This window comes from Trichosurus vulpecula, chromosome 2, assembly GCF_011100635.1.
Source record: "Trichosurus vulpecula isolate mTriVul1 chromosome 2, mTriVul1.pri, whole genome shotgun sequence".
Classification (NCBI taxonomy): domain Eukaryota; kingdom Metazoa; phylum Chordata; class Mammalia; order Diprotodontia; family Phalangeridae; genus Trichosurus; species Trichosurus vulpecula.
In genome coordinates, this window is record NC_050574.1 from 375,187,565 (window position 1) to 375,210,580 (window position 23,016).

General features: G+C 36.8%; 1 protein-coding gene across 1 annotated transcript in view; it reads left to right on the plus strand.

Moving 5' to 3' along the window:
• DOP1B (DOP1 leucine zipper like protein B) overlaps window positions 1–23,016 on the plus strand; it is a 135,048-nt gene that overhangs the window by 39,405 nt on the left and 72,627 nt on the right. The window contains exons 10-13 of the mRNA XM_036744782.1: window positions 2,308–2,428; window positions 4,593–4,712; window positions 6,168–6,273; window positions 6,839–7,030. Coding sequence (XP_036600677.1) covers window positions 2,308–2,428; window positions 4,593–4,712; window positions 6,168–6,273; window positions 6,839–7,030 — 539 coding nt within the window. The remainder of the gene's footprint in view (window positions 1–2,307; window positions 2,429–4,592; window positions 4,713–6,167; window positions 6,274–6,838; window positions 7,031–23,016) is intronic.

The following is a 23,016-nucleotide window of genomic DNA, read 5'->3' on the forward strand; positions in this document are numbered from 1 at the left end:
ACCACTACCCCCGCCCCCCGCCAAGTGTATTCAGTCAAAGGGACATGGAAACAATAACTGATTGACTGAATAACTTTATTTCCAAGCCAATTATATTGTATGATAAAGCCAATCATATTGCGTGATAAAGTGTGTTCAGTCAAAGCTATTAGAAACAATGCCTGTTGATCAGTATGGGGCCAGTTGTCAGATAAGACGTATGAATTGCTTGAGATGTATGATTGTGAGAAAACCCCTTGCATTGATCTTTGAATCTGACTAGGTTTCTGGTCAGCGTAATACAGGTCCTTAGTTAAAGGTCTCTAAGCAGCAGGTAGAGGCAGTTCAGCTTCCCAGGCTTTCAGGGCTAGGTTCAAACCATACAGCAAAGTCCTCTCACAATTTCCACAATTGAATAAAGTTTTTTTCACAAGACCGAAGTTGGACTAGACCCATAATTAGATAGAAAGGGAACTGAGCTAGCTCTAGAGTCGTCACAAGATGGAGTCAGTGTGATTCACTCAATTCTCATATTAACCACTTGCTGTCCCAATCCCCTCAATATTCTCATCAGTCACCACCCTCAAACTGTGGCCATAGAGATCAGAGTTCCTCCCTGAACTTTGACTTTGTTTCATTTTAGAAATTATTTAGGTCTTTGATAAGGATGTTATGGATTTCAGATTAGGCAGTTCTCTAGGTTTATTTCATTCAGATGGCTCCAAAAAAGACTTAAGACAAAAGTAATATTATTTCTTAATAATTTCCTTAAAAAGGGAAAAAAAGTATGGTAGAAAAGACCTTGGTATATTTACCCGTTTTGCTAGAATATCCACTGAAGTAATATATATTTACTTAAGCCTCATTAAATCTTTGATAACACTTGAGCCTCCTTTCTTCTCTGGCAGAATCTCTTCCTTATTGACATTTTCTTGTTAAGTATTCACAATGTTTTTCAACAGTCATTAGTAAACTACTTATAGTCGCTGAATCTGAAAAACAGAAGAAAACCAGAATTCTCAGCTTGAGGAATTAATTCCCTAATTCAAGTATAGTATAAGACTCTTAAAATTGAGACCCAAGTATCATTTTATGATTACGAATATTCCCAAGACAACTGGGGTTTTTTGTTTGCTTTTTTAAAAAGGTTTTTCTCTCATTTTCCAGTTTTCCAGAACTCAGCAATGAACCTTAAATAAGCCTAGCTGAGACTAGATATTTGCAAAGGTAACCTTTATTTGAAGATGCCAGGATATATGCAGATTCAGTGTTAACCAAAAGGAAAATGTAAATAAAGCATCTGGTCTTTAAAACCCTGTTCCACTGCTCCTTAGTAGTAACTGTACCCATTGAAGCTTTTTTTCCCCACTCGCGTTTTAGTTCTCTGATAGCCGAAGCAGATTTTCCTTTTGCTTCATGTTGCCTATAACCCTGATGAGTAATCATGGTTTCGTCTAGCAAAGGAGTCTACATATGATGAAAATGAGTGAATGTTCCGGATAACACACAATCATGTGTTTTACTCATTGGCAAACCTTGTGTGGTATGCTCTTTCTAGACTTTGACTTTCTAGACCATCTCAACCTGGGACAACTTGTTAAATTAAAGATAATTATAAAGTGTTCTCTGTATGTGGTGCTGAGGTACCATATGGTATAAGTCTTTAGAGAAATATAAAAACATTGGAAAACTTAGTGGAAGTATTCACCAACTTGGCATGTAACTAAAATATTGTTTCTTCATAGGGAAGGAAGTATCTCTTTCCGTAGAGAAAACAAAAAGGATGAGACCTTGTTTTTTTAATTTATGTGTTTTGATTATTTCTATAGATATCTTTTATGTATGCATTCACCTCTCTTTGAGAATTTTCATTTTCATCCTGTGTGCTGACCATTTTTTTTTTAGATTGTATGTGTTGGTACGTGTCTGGTGGTTTGGGAGTTGAAAAATAATCCTGCTAAAGAGTGTCAAGCTCAATTATATGTTATTGGGGTTGTCATCATGAGGGTCAGTTTTATGTATGTTATCTTTTGATCAAGATCATCCAGAATGAGAAATTGCCCTATAAGTATATATTCATATGAAGTAATGCTGGTAATTAAGCAATTTAAAAATATTATCAACAATTCATGTTCTCTCCTTTCTAAGCCAATTTTCTCCCAACATCTAAAGTTTTCTTAAAGAGAAATATGTACAAAGTTTGCATGTAATAAAATTATTCTTTTCATACAAATAACAGTGTACAGTTTGTGAATGTTTAACTTATGAGTAAGAAATTGGACTAACTTTTGTTAGCTTAGCGGATTGACTTTTTTTTTTCAATTTCAGGGCCTCAGGTTGTTGGGGAATTATTTCTCGAAGTGATCAGAGCCTTATACTCTTACTGTAGAGATGCTCTTGGGATTGAACTTAAGCTTTGCTACACTCAAAGTGGAAATTTACTTACAAGGTATGACAGCGAGTTTTCCTTTCATTTTCTTTTCATAGTTATATTTAAAGCTGGAAGGGAGCCTTAGAAGCATTCTAGTCTAACCCCTTCATTACTTGGGATAGGATAAAGAGGTACAAACACTTGCCCAAGGTTACGCTAAGATAAGAACACAAGTCTTCTGATTCCAAAGCACAATATGCTTCCTCCTTTGGTGAAAGTCTTTTCCCCTTTACATCATAATATTTCAGGGTAGTGCAGTGGATAGAGTGCCAGGCCTGGCTTCAGGAAGACCTGAGTTCAAATATATCCTCAGACACTTACTAGCTCTATGACCCTGGACAAGTCACTTAACACTCTTTGCCTCAGTTTCCTCATCTGTAAAATGAGCTGGGGAAGGAAATGGCAAACCACTCCAGTATCTTTGGTAAGAAAACCCTAAATGGGGTCATGAAGAGTCAGACATGACTGAAAAATGACCAAACAACAAATTTTCTCTCTAGGTGGTTTGTTGGATAGAGCACTGGAGTCAGGAAAACCTGAGTTCAAATCTGTCCTCAGATACTTACTAGCTGTATGACCTTGGGCAAGTCACTTAACCTCTGTTTGCCTCAATCCACTGGAAAAGGAAATGGCAAACCCCTCTAGTATCTTTGTCAAGAAAATCCCATGGACAATATTGATGTGCCACAGGGTCATGAAGAATCAGACATGACCAGATGACAAAATAGCACAACTTTTCTCTCTACTTCCCTTCTATAAAAATCTCATTTTCCCAGATGGAATATGTTAGGTCATTCTAAAAGTCCACATTATTGAATACTCACTGTAGGAAAATCTTATAGGGAATTAGAGCGGACATAGAGGATCTAGTGATGTTGATTCAGTTAAATCATAGGACTAATATTGTTTATGAACCAATTATAAAAACTGAAGGTGGTCATATAGCACTCTAGGGAGTGAGGAGATATAGATATGTATATAAAACATATAATGTATTATGTATAATTATTAACACATAATTATATGATATGTTGTAACATATGTGTGTGTGTGTGTGCGTGTGTGTATACAATATGTAAAAATTAAAGAGAGAGCAGGAGTGAAGAGATTTGGGGAAGAAAAAGAGATTCTAAAATAAGTATAGCCACCTAGCTGCTTAATTAATACTCCTGAAACACAGGTCTGACTATCACCCAAAAATCTGTAGCAGTGAACTATTGCCTCTGGGCAGTAAAACTCCCTAGCTTGGCATTTAAAACTTAATAAGTGCTTGTTAATTTAAAGCCCTCCAAAATATGTCTCCTATCTAATTTTCCAGGCTTATTTCATATTACTCACCTTCATATATTCTATATTTCAGTCAAACTACCCTACTAGCTCTTCTCTGAACATCTCCCACCTCTTTGACTTTGCTACATCCCTACCATGTGCAAGGCACTGTGAGAAGTGAATCAAACAAAATTTTGAATAACAGTCACTATTTTGGGAGGGTCATGTGATGGATAGACTTGAAGATGAAAAATAAATTGTTTTCAAGAAATGAGTAATAAATTTGCTTAGTTATGTATCGTGTTCAAAAATTTCTAATTAGTTTTCTTTAAGGGAAAAGAAGCTCTTTATTCTTTAACCTTAATATCCTTTTTCTTCAATGAGAGTTGGCATTTGAGTTAAATTATGTTAACTCTCTTCAACTCTAAGAGACCTAACTAATTATGACTGTGCTGAGAGCTTTCACTTTGTTAATGAGTTCTCTTCAGTCACTAAAGTAATACTTAGGATGATTTTCATGCTAATTCTTAGAGGTTGTGGAAGATAGTTTCTTCATATGTAATATGTGTTGAAAAAATTCTCTTTTTGAAAATTTTTTCCATGAGGACTTTGTTAAATTCATCTTCCTCAGAAATCACCTCATTGGGTCTTTAGGAATAAAGAATTATAAAAATAGTAAACTAAGGGGCTTTATAGGATAACATAATTTCAGGTCTAGGATAGTCTCTTAATTTAAACTTTTTTAAAAAATAAATATTGATATCTTTTGGTTTTTTATATCAACAAATTTCCCCCAGTAACCCCTCTCCTTCCTTGAGCCCTCCCAGAGAGGCATTCAACATAACAAATGATAGTTTTAGAAGACAATAAATTAACTTTTTTCACAGATACATTCCTTTTTTTTTCTCCGCAGTGCAATAAAAGAAAACAGATATGCCTCTGAGATTGTTAAAACTGTGAATTTTCTAATTACTTCCCTAAGTACAGATTTCATCTGGGATTATATGACTCGATGTTTTGAAGACTGCTTCAGGTAATCATACAGTTTAGTATAAAAGGATATTGAAGAGAAATGAACCATATTAAAACTTTTTGGGGTGGTCAGAGTGATCAGATTATAAATGGTTCAGGCTCTAATTGTGACTTATGCTGAATTTTCATAACCGAACTGCTGCAGAAGGAAATAAAATGTGTTTGTCACACGAGGAGTGAAGTTGGAGAAAATAAGGTCATGGTGTTGTCTCAAAAGAATTCGCTCAGGCTGTCTCCAAGTAAAGGCATTTATTCTGGATAACACACCAAGCAGGCTCCTCCTTAAGGGAGGTCACAGCTAGCCAGGAGAAGCTACGGATTCTTTCAGAGGAAAACCTGCTGTGGGCAGGGGAGATGAGGTAATCAGAGACAAAAAGATGAGGTAATCAGGGACAGGAAGGTGAAGTAACCAGGGACCTGTAGGCAAGGGGGCAGAAGCTCAGAGTTTTGTGCATTTCCAGGCATATCATTATTCTATTGTTCAGCCCTGGGCGGAGGTGCCCCTGTTAATTTCAGTATTTCATTGACCAGCCTATTTGAATCTCATCTTATTGACCAGTCTATTTGCCTTGGGCAGGGGGGCCCCTGTTTTTCTCATCAGAATAATTCTGTACCCAAACACATCAGAATCAAGGTTTTAATGGTCTCAGTTTCAGGTTAGGACACTTCTTTGTTTTGTTTCTGTGTCAAAACTGCAAAGTCATCTTTCCAAAATGAATTCATAGATGGTACTGTCCATTCCAGGATATTTAGTAGCAGGGAAATCACTAAATTTGCATCTGGCTCTGGGACAAGTCAGATGTACCTAGTGATTCATCGAACTTGGAAAGAACACTGGGTTTGGGTATCAAAAGACCCAAGTTTTAGTCATAGTTCTAACATAGTAACTCACTATGTGACTTTAAACATCACTTCACTCTGGGCCTAAGTTTTCTCTTCCGCAAAATTGAAGGGATTGGATTAAACGATTTCCAAATATCCCTTCTACCTTTTATGTATCTATCCTGTGAGCTCTTCAAGAGTATTGTTTTAAGAAAAGTATTGAATTTCACTGTAGGAAGGGTATAACCCTATGAAAGACAGATTATGCTTATCTTAGTCAAGCTTCTCTATTGAAACTGTAGGATTCTGAATAACAAATAATTTACAGAGTTAAAATGAAAATGTCGATCATCTCTGGGATCTAAGATTTGAAAGTGTGTTTCTAGGATCTGAATCTGTCAAGTTGAAGTTTCTACTTTGCTTGCCTTGTTGCCAAAGCTAGTACTGTTCCACCTAAACTCCTTAGTTTTAGGTTCTAATGAATGGTTAGCCGTTCTTTAGAATCTATGTTGTTAGAACCATAGAAGTTATTACTGCACTTGAAGTTAATGTGAAGAAAATTAAATGTTTTAAAGTCTCAAGATACTAAAGATCATATCTGAAAAAATAATTTCTTTCCCTTTTTTTGTGGCAGAAGCAGATCCATGGAAGTAAGCCATCCCTTCACAAAAAACAGCACTTCTCCCACAGTTTCAGAACTTTGTATATTGCTTGTGTTCCTCCTTGATGTAATTCCATTGGTAAGAGAGACAAACTTTTAAAGAGATTATTCAGGGCTTGCTGTTGTCTTTTGATTTCTCTTTAGAGGCCAGCTTATTTGAAAAAGAATCATGTGCAATATATAAATTCATGGACTCATCATCTTTTTTCCTTATATGTGAAAAGTAGATGTAGATAACTTGCTGTATAAATCTATCTTACAAGTGGGTTATAACTTTTGAGCCAATTTTAAATGTGCTTTCATGAAATTAAAACAAATTGAACATCATCCTAATAATGCAGTATTTGCAGTACTCGGTGAGTAAAGAGAACAAAATAGACATATTTCCTAATTAAAACATTATAATTGTGTAATTTTTCACAAATGAAAATTGTCACATGTTGCTCTCTTTGTTGGGAAAGAAGACAAGAGTGATTAAATAAGTAACCAAATAAAACATCAGTTGAGTTGTTCAAGAAAGAAAAGAAAAAAAAATTATCTTTTGTTCTGCTTTTTGGAATTAATGTGAAGCTTATTCAGATTAGTAAAATAAGTTTATATGAGATGACATTTTGAAGCCTATCCCTCTCCTCTTTTAAAAATAGGAACTTTATTCTGAGGTACAGACTCAGTATCTCCCACAGATGCTCAGTTACATGGTGCAGTGCCTTTATGAAGAACTGGAATTTTTAACCTTACCCGAACTTACCCATACCTTAAAAACTTGCTTCAAAGTGCTTAACAAAGTGCAGATGCCTCCGTCCTACTTGGATATTGAGACGCAGAGTGAAAATACGGTATGTGCAGTTATTGATGAAAAACTCTTAATGAATTGTTCCATATTAAAAGTGTTTTCTACTTTACATGTATAAAAAGTATTTAGAGTTTCTGCTAGAAACAAAGAACTATTTTCCTGGTGCCTACATTTTTCCAGGGAAGCAAAGCATAATTTGTGAAAGATTATACTTTACTAATGACATTAGTTTTGGCATCAGCTAGAAATGTTCAAGACATTCACTATTGCTATGTCTACATACATGTGTATGTACATATCCATATACATATATATGTATGTAGACCATAATGCCATCTTACTTAAAATGTGTTGTTTCTTTTGTTTTTCCCTTTAACTTTTATAATGGCTAGTAGTAAAAGGAATGAGAAAGGAAAACTGAGGATACTTATTCCTTGGTATGACCCTCACATTTTTTCCTTTTTAAAACTACTTTTTTATTTCTTATATTTCTTCTTTTCTTCCCAGATTGAATTTTTTTAAATTTTATTTAGTTATATAGATTATATTTGTTGTTCTCAGAGAAAGAGGCATGATGAATTTTGATAAGTTTTATTCTGGAGCATACAGTTGGAATATCTTTCTGTTGATAATTCAGACAATAATAATTTATGTCTCATTTGGAGGTTTGTTAAAAAAAAATCATGCAAAAGATACTATCAGATAAATAAAATATGTGCTAATGAGTATGAGCAAAATGAGGTTGGAAGTTGGACCAACTATCCAGATAATTCCTTCCAGGAACTTGCTTTTTGAGGGAAAGTTGGCTTTAAAATTATCCTGACTGAATTCCAGAAATTTTTAACACTTTAACTTCATGTTACCTCTCTATATGTATGAATGTCTATGATGTCTATGTATGATAATTTTGAGGGGGCGTGGGGGAAAACAGAGTCTAGACCATGATTTTGTTGCCCCTGTAAGGAAACTCCCTCACCCAATGCACAGTGACTATCTAGCAACTTATGGTCTTCCTGGGGCATTTATGGACCTTATCCATTTATGGAGTTTTCTGGGGCATTTAAGAACTTTAGTGACATCCAACACACTGTCTTACCTATAATACGTGCTCATCAAATGTTTTTTGAATTGGTTTAGTATTATAATTGTATTTTTAATTGTTCAAGTACAGTTATCAAAAAGGAGACTAAGTATTACACTTAGACCTTGAAAAATTATTCAATATAATTTTTTTTCTCACAGATTCATAGATTTGTATGATTTGGAAGGGATTTTAAGAGATCCTCTGGTTCAGTCCTGTCCCTTAGGCAAAGTGATATTTTTGGTATGTAAATTGGACAGTTAAGGGCCAAAAAGATAAAATTATTTGCCCAAAGGCAGAAAGCAGTTTTTTAGTGGCAGAGCCAGGGCTAGCACCCAGGACGCCTAGTCTAATGCTGTTCTCACTATCTCATGCCACCTCACCAATTTTATTGGATGAAATAAAATTTAAACACACAGTGAGCAGCTGTTAAATGGTTGATAGTCTTGGACTAGTCAATCATTAAGAGAATCAAGTAAGAAGCAGGAATATCAATAAATAGGAGATGAAAGATGTAATGTGCACAACACGTAAGCATGTGGAAAAAGAATCCTTCAAGTGGGATTACCAGTTTTTAATTTATTTATTGATCACCTATAATGTGCATCAGTTTGGGTTAATTTTCTATAATCTTGTGGGATTTGCCATCTAATTGCTAGAATTGTTCATTTTAATTTAAATCATCTTTCTTTGAAAGCTGAATCAAGCACAAAGAGTAAAATAGCCAAAGCTATTTGAGAGCAGTAATGATGCTAGAAACCAATCCAACTGACTCAAATCCAAAAATTTATGAGAATTTAAAAAAAGAAATGTTTTCGACCCAATTTTATAGATGGTACAATAGTCTGGCATCTAAAAACTGCCATTTCTGGTCTAGTATTGAGTTCCTGACTCAGTACTTCGAATAGAACTTGGTGTTTAGGTTATAGATGAGACTGTGCATGGCAGGCAAGGGAATGAAAAGTTATAGGGAAAATAATCTACTTTTTAATGGATCACCCCACCAAAAACAAGAATTGGTTGCTGGTCTTTATTTTCTGCCATTTCTATTCATACTTCCATTTACTTGTAAAATAAAACTACGTATCTAAAGAGGTAGTAGGTTTAACTGGAAGCTACAAAGGTCATCCTAAGCCCACTTTTAAGGTGTGGCAATGTTTATCATACCAGCTACTGGGGCAAAATAACAAAAAACAACTTAAAGTGCCATTGTAAAATAGGAATAAAAAAGAAAAAAATATATTTTAAGAAAAAAGAAAAAGAAAATAAAAAAACCAATCCGTGTGCTTTAAACATGAACCATGGTTCACACAGTAAGATTAATCTTGTACCTCATCAACTAACCAAATGTGTATTTTTCATGCATTGTTAGACTTCCTAAAGGGTCATATTTTATATACAAAGTAATCAGAACCAGGCTTTCTGTTGTTAAAGCCAGTTTCGACATTAGATTAAACCTATTTACCATGTGGGTAGTTTCATACCTCCCCACTTTGGAAAGCCCGTAAAGTGTTTAAAGGGCAAACGCTTTCTATTTTATATTATTCCTGTCAAGTGGAATCATGTGATAAACAACATTGTAATTCTTACGCAGAAGAGGGCTAAGTTACTGTAACAGCTGCAACTCTAAATTACTAGTTTAGTTCATACATTTAAACCTTCTAAGTTAACAATTTGTGAGAAAACTTTTTAAAACTCAGTGTCAGGGCACTTTCTGAATGTTCTAAAGTGGGCTGTCTTTTAACTATATCCCAAGTCACTTTGTCAGTATGATTATTTGGGTTGCATACCTCCCCAATGGCTAGCAGAATAATAAGTATCTCCTCAACTACAATTAAAATAAAATAAAATACCCCCACAATCAAATGGAAGGGCCAACATGTAAACAACTATGTACATACAAAATATGTATAGGGTAAATGAGAATAGTGTCAGAGGGAAGGCTTTAAGATTAAGGAGGGCTTGGGAAGACTTTGTGCAGAAGGTGGGACTTTGGCTGAGATTTGAAAGAAACTTGGTAGCGATAGAAGGGATAGGATTCCAGTCACGGAGGACAACCAAATTATACCTTCAGAGAAGTATCCACAGCATTGAGAAGTTAAGTGATTTGCCCAGAATCCCATACACAATCCGTATGTGTCAGAGTGAAAACTTGAACCCAGATCTTCTTAGCTTTGAGGCTTTCTTTCTAGCCTTTATGTAGCTTCTTGTGTAAGAAATACCAAATGATAATGCAAATTGGATAATGAATGCATCAAAGTAAAAAAAACTGTTTTACAAGAAGAGGCAAAAGAATTTAAAATACAAAGTAACATAGGAGAATTAAAACATCAGTAACAAGCAGAGAAGTATAAATATAGTTAATTGAAGATCAGTTGTTGAGGAAAATAAAGTAGGAGAATAAGGCCAGAATGTAACAATTCAAAAAAATTAACAGGTGAGACAAAACATTCTTAGAAGATAAAGCAAAAAACTTTAGATTAGTTGGAATTCCAGAGAGACTATACTTTAAGAAGTAATTAGAGAGAACTTCCAGGGCATGTGAGTAACAAGATGGTGGACTAGATATTTTCTTCCATCTCCATTACCTCTCAAATCTCCCCAAAACAGAAATTATGCACCAAACAGAAAGCACTCTCAGTTGTTTTCATGTTCTAAAACAACCAGATTCCAAAAGAAGGTTAAAAAAATCCAGAACACAGGAACTGATACTCATTGACCCTGAGCTCACTCGGCACTCCTATCACCTCCCATGATATTTCTTCCCACACTGCCGCAAGTGCTGCACTAGCATACTCAAGGAACCAACACAGGCTTACATCAAATCCCACTCCTACTGTCCTCTTTCCAGTGCCCTGAAGACCCCCAATCCAGGCTGCAGAATTTTGCTCAGGTCCTGACAGCCAACTTGGCCACAGCCCTTCAGGAACAAAAGCCTCCTGAGGGCTGCAACCTGGAAGGGCCAGTGGTGCAAAGCTCTGAATTACCGGTGAGGTGGGGACTTAAGGAGGAGGCAAACAGACTGGACTGCCAGTGCCAGGTCAGAGAACAGAGGGAGTAGGACAGATCACCAGGACAGGACATCTTACATGCGGGCCGCTGTGCAATACTCTACCAAGCCTGAGGGAAAGAGCACAACTTCCAGATAGAACCACTTCTGACCACCCAAAAGTCAAGTGGAGCAGAGACCTAGTTGGTAAACTGCGAATTGCCGAGTGTGGGAGGAAGCTGAAACTTTGAAACCAGTCCCCAAGCAAAACACAGTCAGAGGGGGGAAAGTAAGAAGTGAGCAGTAAGTAAAATAATGGGAGGGGAAAAAAAGCAGGAATAGATTCGATACCTAGAGACAGTCTGAAAGGTCTCCCAGAAGAACATGACAAGAAAAAAAACCCTTAATAGTGAAGGAAATAATAGAAAAGAACCATCCATAACTTCTGAATATAGAAAATGAAATTCCAAATTTAAAGAATTCATAGATCACCTCAGTTAATCAATAAACATTTATTAACCACCTACTATGTGCCAGGCGTTGTGCTTTACACTGGGGATACAGAAAAGAGGTAAAAGACAATTCAATATATTGAGGGAGACAACATGTAAACAAATGTATACAAGGCAAGCTATATAGAAGATAAACAGAGGGAAAGCAGTGCAATTAAGAGGGGTTGAGGAAAGCTTCTGGTAGGAGGTAAAATTTTAGTTGGGACTTAAAGGAAGCCAGGGAGGTCAGTAGTTGGAGTGGAAAAGGGACAGTTGTTGTGTTTGTCCTTTGTTCTTGAAGAGGACCATGACATCAGGGAAATGATGACACGGTTTGCAGTTGACTTTGGTTTGAGTGAGGGAGGGCTGTGCAAGGTCACCAGTCTCACTTTCTGTTCCAGGGCCATCTGGATCCAGTGGCCTAATATTTACCAGGAAGACTGGAGAGGGCCCAGGACCCTTTGGGAGACCCTGGCCCTTTTAGGCTAAGTTCTTTTCAGGTTCTCTCTTTGAGTGGGGTAACACCCATTCAGTGAATAGGCCTCTTTAAGAAGTGAGTCAAGGGATGGCTCCCTTAATCAAAAACTCAAAAAAAAAATCAAACTGGGAGGGAAAGACCCTCAGGGTTCCTGGCATGGTATTCCAGGCATGGGGGATAGCCAGAGATAAAGTGTGTAGCTGAAAGAGTATCTTGTTCAAGGAACAGCCAGGAGGTCTGTCACTGAACTGAAGAGTATGTATTGGAGAGTGAAAAGCAAGAAGAAGAGGGGGCTAGGCTATGAAGGGCTTTGAATGCCCAACAGAGCATTTTGTATTTGCTCCTGGATACAGTAGGGAGCCCTCTGGAGTTTACTGAATAGGGATGGGTTACAAGATGGGACCTGCATTCTAGGAAAATCACTATACATGGCTGAACAATGGATGAATTGGAGTGGGGCAAGAATCTGAAGGCAGGCAGCTCCACCAGTAATCAAGATATGATGGGATGAGGACCTGCACTAGAGTGGTGGCAGTGTCAGGACAGAAGGGGGCATATTTGAGAAAAGTTGTAAAGGTGAAATCAATAGACCTTGGCAACAGCTTGGATGTGGGAAGTGAGAGATAGTGAAGAGTCCAGAATGACACCTAGGTTGTGAGCCTGAGTGACTGAGAGGATGGTGTTGACCTCTACAGTAATAGAGAGGGTAGGAGTGGGGGGAGGGTTTAGGGGAAAGATTATGAGTTCTGTCTAGGATATATTGAGAGGAAAAAATAACCAAGAATGTAAGATTCAATTTAAGAATTCAGTTCAGAGAGCACCGGCCCTGGAGTCAGGAGGACCTGAGTTCAAATCCAGCCTCAGACACTTGACACAATTACTAGCCATGTGACCTTGGGCACGTCACTTAACCCCAACTGTCCTGCCTTCCCCACTCTGGGGGAAAAAAAAACAGAATTCAGTTCAGAAACAATAATAAAGAAGAATTTAGAAAGACAACCAGAACCGAAGAGATTATATGCTTCTTAAGCACCCCAAACAACTTAAATGCAGCAAGCAAGGACAGCAGCAGCAACAACAGAGGCATGACAGAAAGACCAGTAAGAGACGTCTTTCTAAAGATGCACAAGGAGGCAAGGGTGAAGGTGGAAATCTGGTAGAGAAAGCAATGAAAAGGTGGACAGGAAGCATTATGAACAGAACTGGTGATAGCTAACCTGCAGGTGAATGCTTCTGTTGTGGAACTGCATTACAGCATATGAGAATACATAAAAGGAGGAGAAGGGGGCAGGGGGATAGAGATGAGTGAGTGATGCACAGGCTGACAAGGAGAGGATGACCTCTGTGGTCTCAGAAAGAGAAGAGCCCGGGAGAGTGGGTTAGAAGGAGGGGGAATGTTTGAAAAGGGGAGGAAAGAAAGGAGGCCTTACTTTGGAAGTGGAAGGGGGCTCCACTCATGAATGCTCCTATGAGTGAAGGGAGAGGAGGACCCTACACTGGATGAGGCCTGGAGGATTTGGTATCTGAAAAGTCTTCTTGTGGTGGAGTGAGTGAGAACCTCTGGGGGCAACTGGCACCGAAAGGAGTGGGAGAGCATGGACAAAGGGAGAATTTCAGGCACATGTAGAAAAACAGGTATTAAAATTGCATTATCCTTCAAACCTAGGTACATCACTTGAAGGTAAAAAGGCATGTTTTTAAAATTAAATGAGTTTACAGAATATTCCAACCAAGATCTACAATTGAAACAAGTAACAATAATTCTATATGGACTAACAATGTTAATTGCTAATACCATCAATCAAGTATTTATTATCTATTATGTGACCAGCATTGTGCTAGGTACTGGAAATAAAAATATAATGAATAAACTAATCCCTGCTCACAAAAAACTTACAGTCTGATGGGTGAAACACCAAAGATGTATATAAGAATGTATGAAATAAATCTAAACAGAATAAATTCAAATTAGTTCAATGGAGGGTAACTGTGAGAGTGAGGACACCAGCAGTTGGAGCGGGATTCTGTGAGGCAGGGAGGGGGAGGGAGAACATTCCAGGCATGAGAGACAGCCAGTTCAATGGCACAAAGAAGGGAGATAGGGGGTCATATTTGAGGAAGAGAAATAATGTGGATTTGCCGTGGATCACAGAGTTCAGGAGTGGGAGTAGTATCAAATGAGCCTGGAAAAGATTGGTTGGGACAATTGTAAAAGGTTTTAATAACAAAAGCTAGCATTTATATAGCACTTTGAGGTTTACAAAGCCCTTTAAAAATGTTATTTCATTTGATCCTCACAGTAACCCTGGGAAATGGGTGCTATTTACAGCTAAGGAAATGAAGAAAAACAGAGTTTATATGACTTGTCCAGGATCACGCAGCTAATAAGCATTTGGGGTTAGGATGTGAACTCATGTCTTTCTGGCTCTTAAGACTTTATGAACTTTCCTACCTATAAGAAGCTTTAAAAGCTAAATAGAAGAATTCATATTTGATCATAGAGACAATGGGAAACCACTGGAGTTTATTGAATGGGAGAGTGACATATTCAGATATGCGCATAAGGGAAATCACTTTGATGACAGTATGGAGGATCAAGTAGAATGAGGAGAGATTAGAGAAATCAATTAAGCGGCTGTTGCAGTTATCTAGGTGAGTGGTAATGAGGGAAGGTGGTAAGTAGGTGAGTAGCAAGAAGGGATCAGATGTAGAAAATATCATAGAGGTAGAAGTGACAAGATTTGGCCACTGGTGTGGGATGAGACAGAGTAAGAAGCCAAGAATCATGCAAGAGTTACAAAGTAGGGAAGTTTGAAAGAGAAGAGCTTGTTTGGGGAAAAATAGAATGAGTTCAGTTTTGGATATGTTAAGTTTGGGATGTCTCTGGAACGTCCAATTTGAAATGTCCACTAAGTGATTAGTGATGAAGGCATGAAGCTCGAGAAAGAGCCTAAAACTGATACATAGATGTGTGATTCATCAGAAATGAAATGAACATGAAACCCAAGCAAACAGATAAGGTCACTGAGAGTGTAACTAGGGAGAAGATTAGGGGGTCTAGGGCAGAGCCTTTGCGAGTACCCACAATTAAGGGGCATGATATTGATGATAATCTAGCAAAGGAGACTGAGGATGGGTTAGATATGTAGGAGGAAAAGCAGGATTAAGTGTTATGAAAGCCCAAAGGGGAGAAACGAGAGACAAGAGACTGACAGAATGATAGAATCTAGTGAAAGTTTACGTTCAAAGGCAGGGAAGGAACAAGGAGGTGTAGGGAATGCCTGAAGGTTAGCGAGATTTGGATAATGATTGAGGTTTGCAATCTATTGAGAAGGGAAAGAAGGAAACATGCAATTATTAAGCTCCTATGTGTCCTGTGCTAAGCACTTTATAAATACCTCGTTTGATCTTATGGGCTTCTAGGTGGTTCAATGGAGAGAGCACTGGGCTTGGAATCAGGAAGATTCAGCTTCCTGAGTTCAAATCTGACCTCAGATACTTACTAGTTGCATGACCCTTGGCAAATCACTTATTCCCTGCTTGCCTCAGCTCCTTGTCTGTAAAATGAACTGGAGAAGGAAATGGCAAATCATTCCAGTATCTTTGCCAAGAAAACCCCAAATGGGGTCATGGAGAGTCAGAGACAACTGAACAACAATAACAGACATTTGGTCTTCACAACAACCTACAGATGAATGCTTTTTTTTGTGAAACTACAGTGTGATATATGAGAATACATAGCTCAGGTTAAAACACATACCTGGGTTTGGGAATTTCTAGAAAAGTGGTACTCAGGAAAATGATAAAATCATGAGTTTTATTATTATGCATTGCAGCAAGCAGGCAAAGCATATAAACACAGTATGACAATATAAACAAAGAGGTTTGTTCTCAGGGATGCAAGAAACTCACCCAATGTGAGCAAGAGGGAGACTTATCATGGAGGAAACATGCACAAAGTTGGGGTTCAGTAGCTAGATGATATACCCTAAGAATGGGGTTGGTTGAGAACAAGTTCCAGATATGGGAGGAAGCATTTCTAATCAGACCCAGATGTAGTGGAAAAGTTCTCAGGGACCTTTTTGATACCAGTCTTGGGTGAAGCTCGAGTAGAGGGAATTACTTTATCAGGACCATAAACTGGTGGGAGGATCTAATGTTAACTAAGGCAGCAGGAGAATGAGTCAAAGAGTTCATCTAAGCAAAAAGCTATCTGCCTGACACAAGAGTTCACAGTGGAAAAGTACAAACTGTCTGTTTTGCCAAATGCCTCTCTGGGGATTAAGGACATTTCATCTAAATGACGACATATTGCAGTCCTATTATCACGAACAATTATGACAAGCGGGGTTTGAACTCTAGTCTTCTTGACTCCAGATCCAGTGTTCTATCCAATGAACCACCTAACCGATTAAAAGACAGAAGAGACAAATATGTACATTCCAGAAATAAGACTTTTCTTCAGTTGATTTGATTTGAGGCCAAGAGAGGCTCAGTGACTTGGCCAGTGTTCTACATAAGCAGAATTGGGATTTGAGCCCAGGACTTTTTGCCTCCAAATCTCATGCCCTCTCCAGCAAACCATGCTGTTTTTCAATTCTCTCTGTGATGATGCTCCAGTTCTAGTACAGTTTTTTGTTGAATTATCAAAAATATTTTGGGGAGCTATATTTCTGGTATGTATATAATGTTGTCTAGTAGCTTATGAAAGATACGTAATTCTGGTATATTATTCTAGCCTGCTGATCATGTCTTTTTGGGCATTGGAGTCAAGATCAGGTTCAAAACCTTCCTTTGTCACTTCCTATCTCTTATGACCTGAGGCAAGTTACTTAACCTCTCTGGGCCTCAGTTTCTTCATCTGTAAAATGAGATTGTGGAATGAGATGGCCATTAAATTCTCTTCCAGTTCTAAGTCTGTGATACACTGATGTTCTGTAATTTCTGATGTCAGAGGCCTCATCATGAATAGTTATCATAAACTTCTCTGTCTCTGTAAACAAGCCATGAGTTGGCCATTTGTTCAATACTTCTTTGCCAACATAGTGTTAGTTGAGTCCATGTTGATGTTGCCCATAAGGGCCTTTTGATTCCACATTTCATAAGCTCCCACTTTTAGGTATATTTGCTATATCCAGCAGCATCTCAGTATCACCATTATTTTATTATCATCTGTATTATCTCATTTTTCTCATCTTTTTGATGAAGTTTGGGTAGAAATACTATAAGGAAAAATCACTATTCCCCTATTATTCTTTTATGTCTAATGTTATACAGACAATTCACAAGTGGATAAGATAACTGCTCTTTATAGTTAAATAATTTTACTGAGATGTAAGCTTATTTTCTGTACATTCACTAAAAGCATTTTTAACTGTAGAAGAAGACAGGATAGGATGACAAAAACATGTACCTTATTAAATTCCTACATTGAATGTTTTACACTTGGTCTGTATTTTCAGTTTTTCTTTTCAATGTAGTTTGGAGGTTGAATTTTCAGTATGGCAACATCTATTAAAAACACAGACCTTGCATCTTTGTGGATTTATAGTATGTCTAGGCCATTCTAGGCAACATTTTTATCTATAATGAATTTCCAGTTTCAGTACAGCTTATTTACCTTTTCATCATCATCCTTATCATTTGTTTATTATTATGTGGTTAACCGGGTAGCACTTGGACATCCATTTGTTATTTTTGACTCTAGCTATATTACTGGTCTACCTTCTTTTCTGTTCATTTTCTAGATGAAATTTTTTATGCCCATTCTTGCATGTAAATCATTACTGGTAATATGTTGCAATCTACTTACGCTCACGATTTGTTTCTTCATTGCCTGTTGAGTCTCATACAATTTTGATCAGAGTTAGTGGTGGGTTCTTTTTTGATTCACAGCATCATTAGAAGAATATTGATTTTAATGAGTCCTTGTGTCAAAGAGCAGCTTAGAATCATTCAAATCAACGCACAATTTTCCAAATACTATTTAGCCTGTTTCTTTCTATCAAATTCTGGACCCAATTTATTGTCTATGTGGAGTGCCTTACCAGAATTTCAATGTGCTCTTCATTTCTGCCTAAATTTTGTCCCTTAAGGGCCAACATGGGCCAGCAGCTCCTTAACCCCTGAGACTGGTAGGATGGACACAGGGCTTAGGGGGAGGGAAATTGCCCATGCCCCACCTTACCCCAGAGATAGAGAAAGCAGACCTTATAAAGAGGAATTAGTCCATATAAATAGGAATTAATGCCAAATTTATGTCATTAATAATTTAAATGGTGTGTGTATATAGCCCTTAGTCATGGACACCCAGAACAGAGGCTAGGCTAAATGCATGAAGGCCCACTTTTTAGATTATTTTATATAAAGTGGTATCAAGAAGGGAAAGTAATTCTTCTGATTTAACAAACCGTTTATTCTAAAGTGGGCTGCTATTGTTCCTGACCTGGATATGTCCTCATTTTAGGGAATGTGGAGAGTTATACCTATATATCCTTGCTGCTGTATACATTTATAAATAGAGTTGTTAGATTGTTTTGGGGGTTCCCCCCTGTCATTGAGTCATTATCTTTAGATCCTGAATCTGCATTTAGGGGGAGCATGTACCTGGCCTAAGACATTTGATACAACCAACAGGATCTGATGAGATTGACTGTGAGCTCATAGCTTGCTGAGAGGACAGATGGCCGTGGCAAAGGAAAATGGAATATCTTGGCCTCAGCCCCTGCTTTCCCTAGGATCGGGATGTGGAGGTTATATCTTATGATTACAGCAAGTCTCATTTTGTTAGGATATGTGAATTGGAAGAGATTAAGGAGTATTCAGGGAAGGAAACCAACCACTCGCAGGCTAAATATTTCTATAAGGAGAAGCTGGGATTCTTAACCTTAACTTCTTCTAAGAATCTGTGAACTTGGAAGGGAAAAAGTTAAATCTTTGTTTTCATTAACCTCTAACCAAAATCTAGCATTTTCTCCAATTATTAAAAAACTTTATTCTGAGAAGGGGTAATCGGGTATCATCAGACTGCAAAACAAGCCCGTGACACAAATAAGATTAAGTACTCCCCTTTAAAGGCTTGGTTAACTCTTTTATGGGCAACTAAGACACTGCTTTTGTGTACCAAGTCTGAATTCCATTAATTGAGGTAATTATTTTGGGATATCTCCCCAATTTCCAATTCTTTGCCATCACTAAAAGAGCTACTATAAATATTTGTGTACATAATAGGTCTTTCTGTTTTCTCTCTCTTTTTAAAAATTTTCTTTGGAGTACAGACCTAGTAGTAGTATTGCTGGATCAAAAGGGAATAGTCTTTTGGGCATAGTTCCAAATTGCTCTCCAGAATGGTTAGATAAGGTTACAACTCCATCAACAATGCATTAGTGTCCAAATTTTCCCACATACCCTCCAACATTTTCCATTTTTCTTCTCTGCTATATTAGTCAGTCTAATAGGTATGAAATGGTAACTCAGAGTTGTTCTCATTTGATTTCTTCTGAAAACTGCCTATTCTTATTCTTTAACCATTTGTCATTTGAGGAATGACTCTTATCTTATCAATTTGATTCAGTTCTCTATATACTTGCGAAGTAAGGCCTTGATCAGAGAAACTTGCTGCAAAATTCCCCAGTTTTCTGCTTTCCTTCAAATCTTGTCTGCATTGATTTTGCTTCCTCCGTATCTTAGAAATGAAACCTTTATCAGAAAAACTTGCTATGAAGATTCCCCACCTCCAATTTCTTGCTTTTCTTTTAATTTTAGCTTCCTTTGTTTTCTTTGTATAAAAATTTTTTAATATTATGTAATCAATCAAAATTGTCAATTTTACTTCCTGTGAACTTATTTTTCATTTGGTTTCCTCTAAGAATTTAGATGTTATGCCATTTGGTGCATAAGTATTCAGTACTGATATTAGTTTATTGTCTATAGTTCCTTTTAGCAAAATGCAGTTTCCCTATTTATCTTTTTAAAATAGGTCTTTTGCTTTTGCTTTGAGATCATGATTACTGTCTCTGCCTTTTTTGATTTCAACTGAAGCATATTAATTAGATTCAGCTCTAGTTCCTTACTTTAAATGTGTGTGTATCTTTCTGTTTCAAGTGTGTTTCTTGTAAACAACATATCATTTCATCATGGTTTCTAATTCATTCTGTTATCTTTATTCCATTTTATGAATGAGTTCATTATATTCTTCATAGTTAAGTTTCTTGTGACTTTCCCTCCATCTTATTCTCTTATCCTTCTCTTTTTTAACCCTGTCCCCCCTTTTAGTTAGTTTAGGTATTTGTAAAAGTCAAATTGATTTAGTCGCTCAAAGTTATTCTTAAAGCAATATTGCTGTTACTGTATGCAGCGTTCTCTTGGTTCTGCTCATTTCACTTTTCATTATTTTATGCAAGTCTTTCCATGTTTTTTAAGATCTTTGAGGTCATCATTTCTTATAGCACAGTAGTATTCCATCACAAACATATGCCACAACTTCTTCAGCCATTCCCCAATTGACAAGCATCCCTCCAATTTCTACTTCTTTGCCACCACAAAGAAAGCTGCTGTAAATATTTTAGAACATATAGTTCTTTTCCTTTTTCCCTAGTCATCTTGGGGAACAGATGTAATAGTGGTATTTCTGGGTCAAAGGGTATAGGCAGTTTAATAACTCTTTGGGATTGCTCTCCAAAATGGATGGATTAGTTCACAGTTCCACCAAGAATGAATTAATGTCCCAATTTTTCCACATCCCCTCCAACATTGGTCACTTTCTCCATCAATCGTTTTAGCCAATCTGATAGACATAAAATGATATCTCGAGACTTTTAATTTGCATTTCTCTAATCAATGATTTAGAGCATTTTTTCATATGACTATAGATAGCTTTGATTTCCTTGTCTGAAAACTGCCTATTCATATCCTTTAACCATTTTCAATTAGAGAATGACTCATAGACTTATAGATTTGACAGAGTTATCTGTATATTTGAGAGATGAGACCTTTGAGAAATTGTCTATAAATTTTTTCCCAGTTTTTTGCTTTACTTCTGATTTTAGCTACATTGGTTTTATTTGTACAAAAAATTTTTAACTTAATGTAATTGAAATTATCCATTATACACCTCACAGTGCTCTCTATCTCTTGTTTATTTGTAAATCGTTCACCTATCCATAAATGCTATTTCCCTTTTGTCCTTACTTCTTTTCATCATTTCCCTTGATATTCTAGATCTTTCCTTTTTTAAATGAGTTTTGTTATTTTATCAAGCTTTGTAAAGTATCCCCTTAGTAATTTGATTGGTATCGCATTAAAAGTGTAAATTAATGTTGATAGTATTGTCGTTTTTATTATATTGGCATAACCTAGCCATGAACACTGAATATTCCTTCAGCAAGTTAGTTTGCTCTTTATTTCTTTAAGGAGCATTTTGTAATTGAATCTATACAAGTCTCTTGTATGCTTTGGGAGGTTGATCCCCAGATATTTTATGCATTTTGTAGTTATTTAATAGGTTGGAATTTCCCTTTTATTATTTCTCCATATGTTTTGTTATTATATAGAAATGCCTTTGGTTTTCAAGGATTTATTTTATAGCCTGCAGTTATAGCACTAGAAAGAGGAAGGGGAAAATGAGGTACAGGAATGGTTTTAGGTGAAGCCTGTGTGTTGTGTCCTAGAGTCTGCTAGTGCAGCCTCACCCTGATGGTACGGGAGGTGGGAGAAGGGTGCTAAGTGAGCTCAGGATCAGTAAGCAACAGTTCCTGGGTTTTTGTTGGCTTTCATTTGTATCCGGAGTGTATAGACCATGGAAATAGCTAAAATTGCTTTATCTTTAGCACATAATTTGCTTTCTAGAGGTTTGAGAAGTTATGAAGATCATAGGACACATCTAGTCTGCCATCTTGTTGCTCACCTGACCCAGAAACCCAAATGAGATAATATTTGAAATGTGTTTATCACAGCATCTGGCATGTAGTAACTAGTTCTTATTATTGTTAGTATTGCCATCATCATTATCATCCCTTGGGTAATAAGTCATTGTGGATAACATCCTGAACTTGGAGTCAGGAAGACCTGGTTTCAAACCTGGTCTCTGGCATTTACTAGCTCTGTGACCATAAGTAAGTAACTTAATCTCTCTAAGTCTCAGTTTCCTCCTCTGTAAAATGCATGATTAGATTACCTCTAAAGTTCCTTACAGCTTTTACTTAGTGATCCTATGATATCTTGGATGTAAAACCCTTTTCAGAGATATTTGTTGTAAAGATTATTTTCCCAATCAACAGTTACCCTTCTTTTCCTAGCTGAATTGATTTTGTTTGTACAAAAACTGTTCAATTTCATGTAACTGAAGTTACCTGTTTTAGTTTTTATGGTTTCTGTTCCTTGTTTGGTTAATGTTTCCCTTATTAGCTACAGATATGAACAGTACTTCCATCCATTTCTTAATGTATCTGAGTATCCACTAGGAACTCTATCATGGGATACATAATGTACATAATGTAAAATAATGGATGTAAACCAGTTTTTGCCAAACTGCTTCCCAGTTTTCCCCAAGCTTTTTGTCAAATAACCATGACAGTTTGATCAAAGATACTAGCCTTATTGAAAATCTAAACCTACATATATAAAAGCAGAAAAGAAATCAGATACTTAATTGTTTTGTAGAGAGCACAGTGTGCTGAGTGCTTCTAACTTTGAGGAAGATCAATAGTATGTGTGAGGAAGAAAGGTTGACTCTAAAAAAGAAGACTAAAGCCTTACTGAGTAAGCAGATTGCTATAACACTTTAATATCCCTCTTCATATTATTGACATTTTATTCCAATTAAAGACCATGGACTTTTCATGCACTTAGACAATGTTATATAAAACTAGTTATCTGTATATTTTCCTCCTAGAATATAAGCTTGAGGAAGTAAGAGATTCTGCCTTATTTTAACTTTATTCTCCCCAGGGACTCTGAAAGCAGCAGGTGCTTAATAGGTATTTGTTGATTC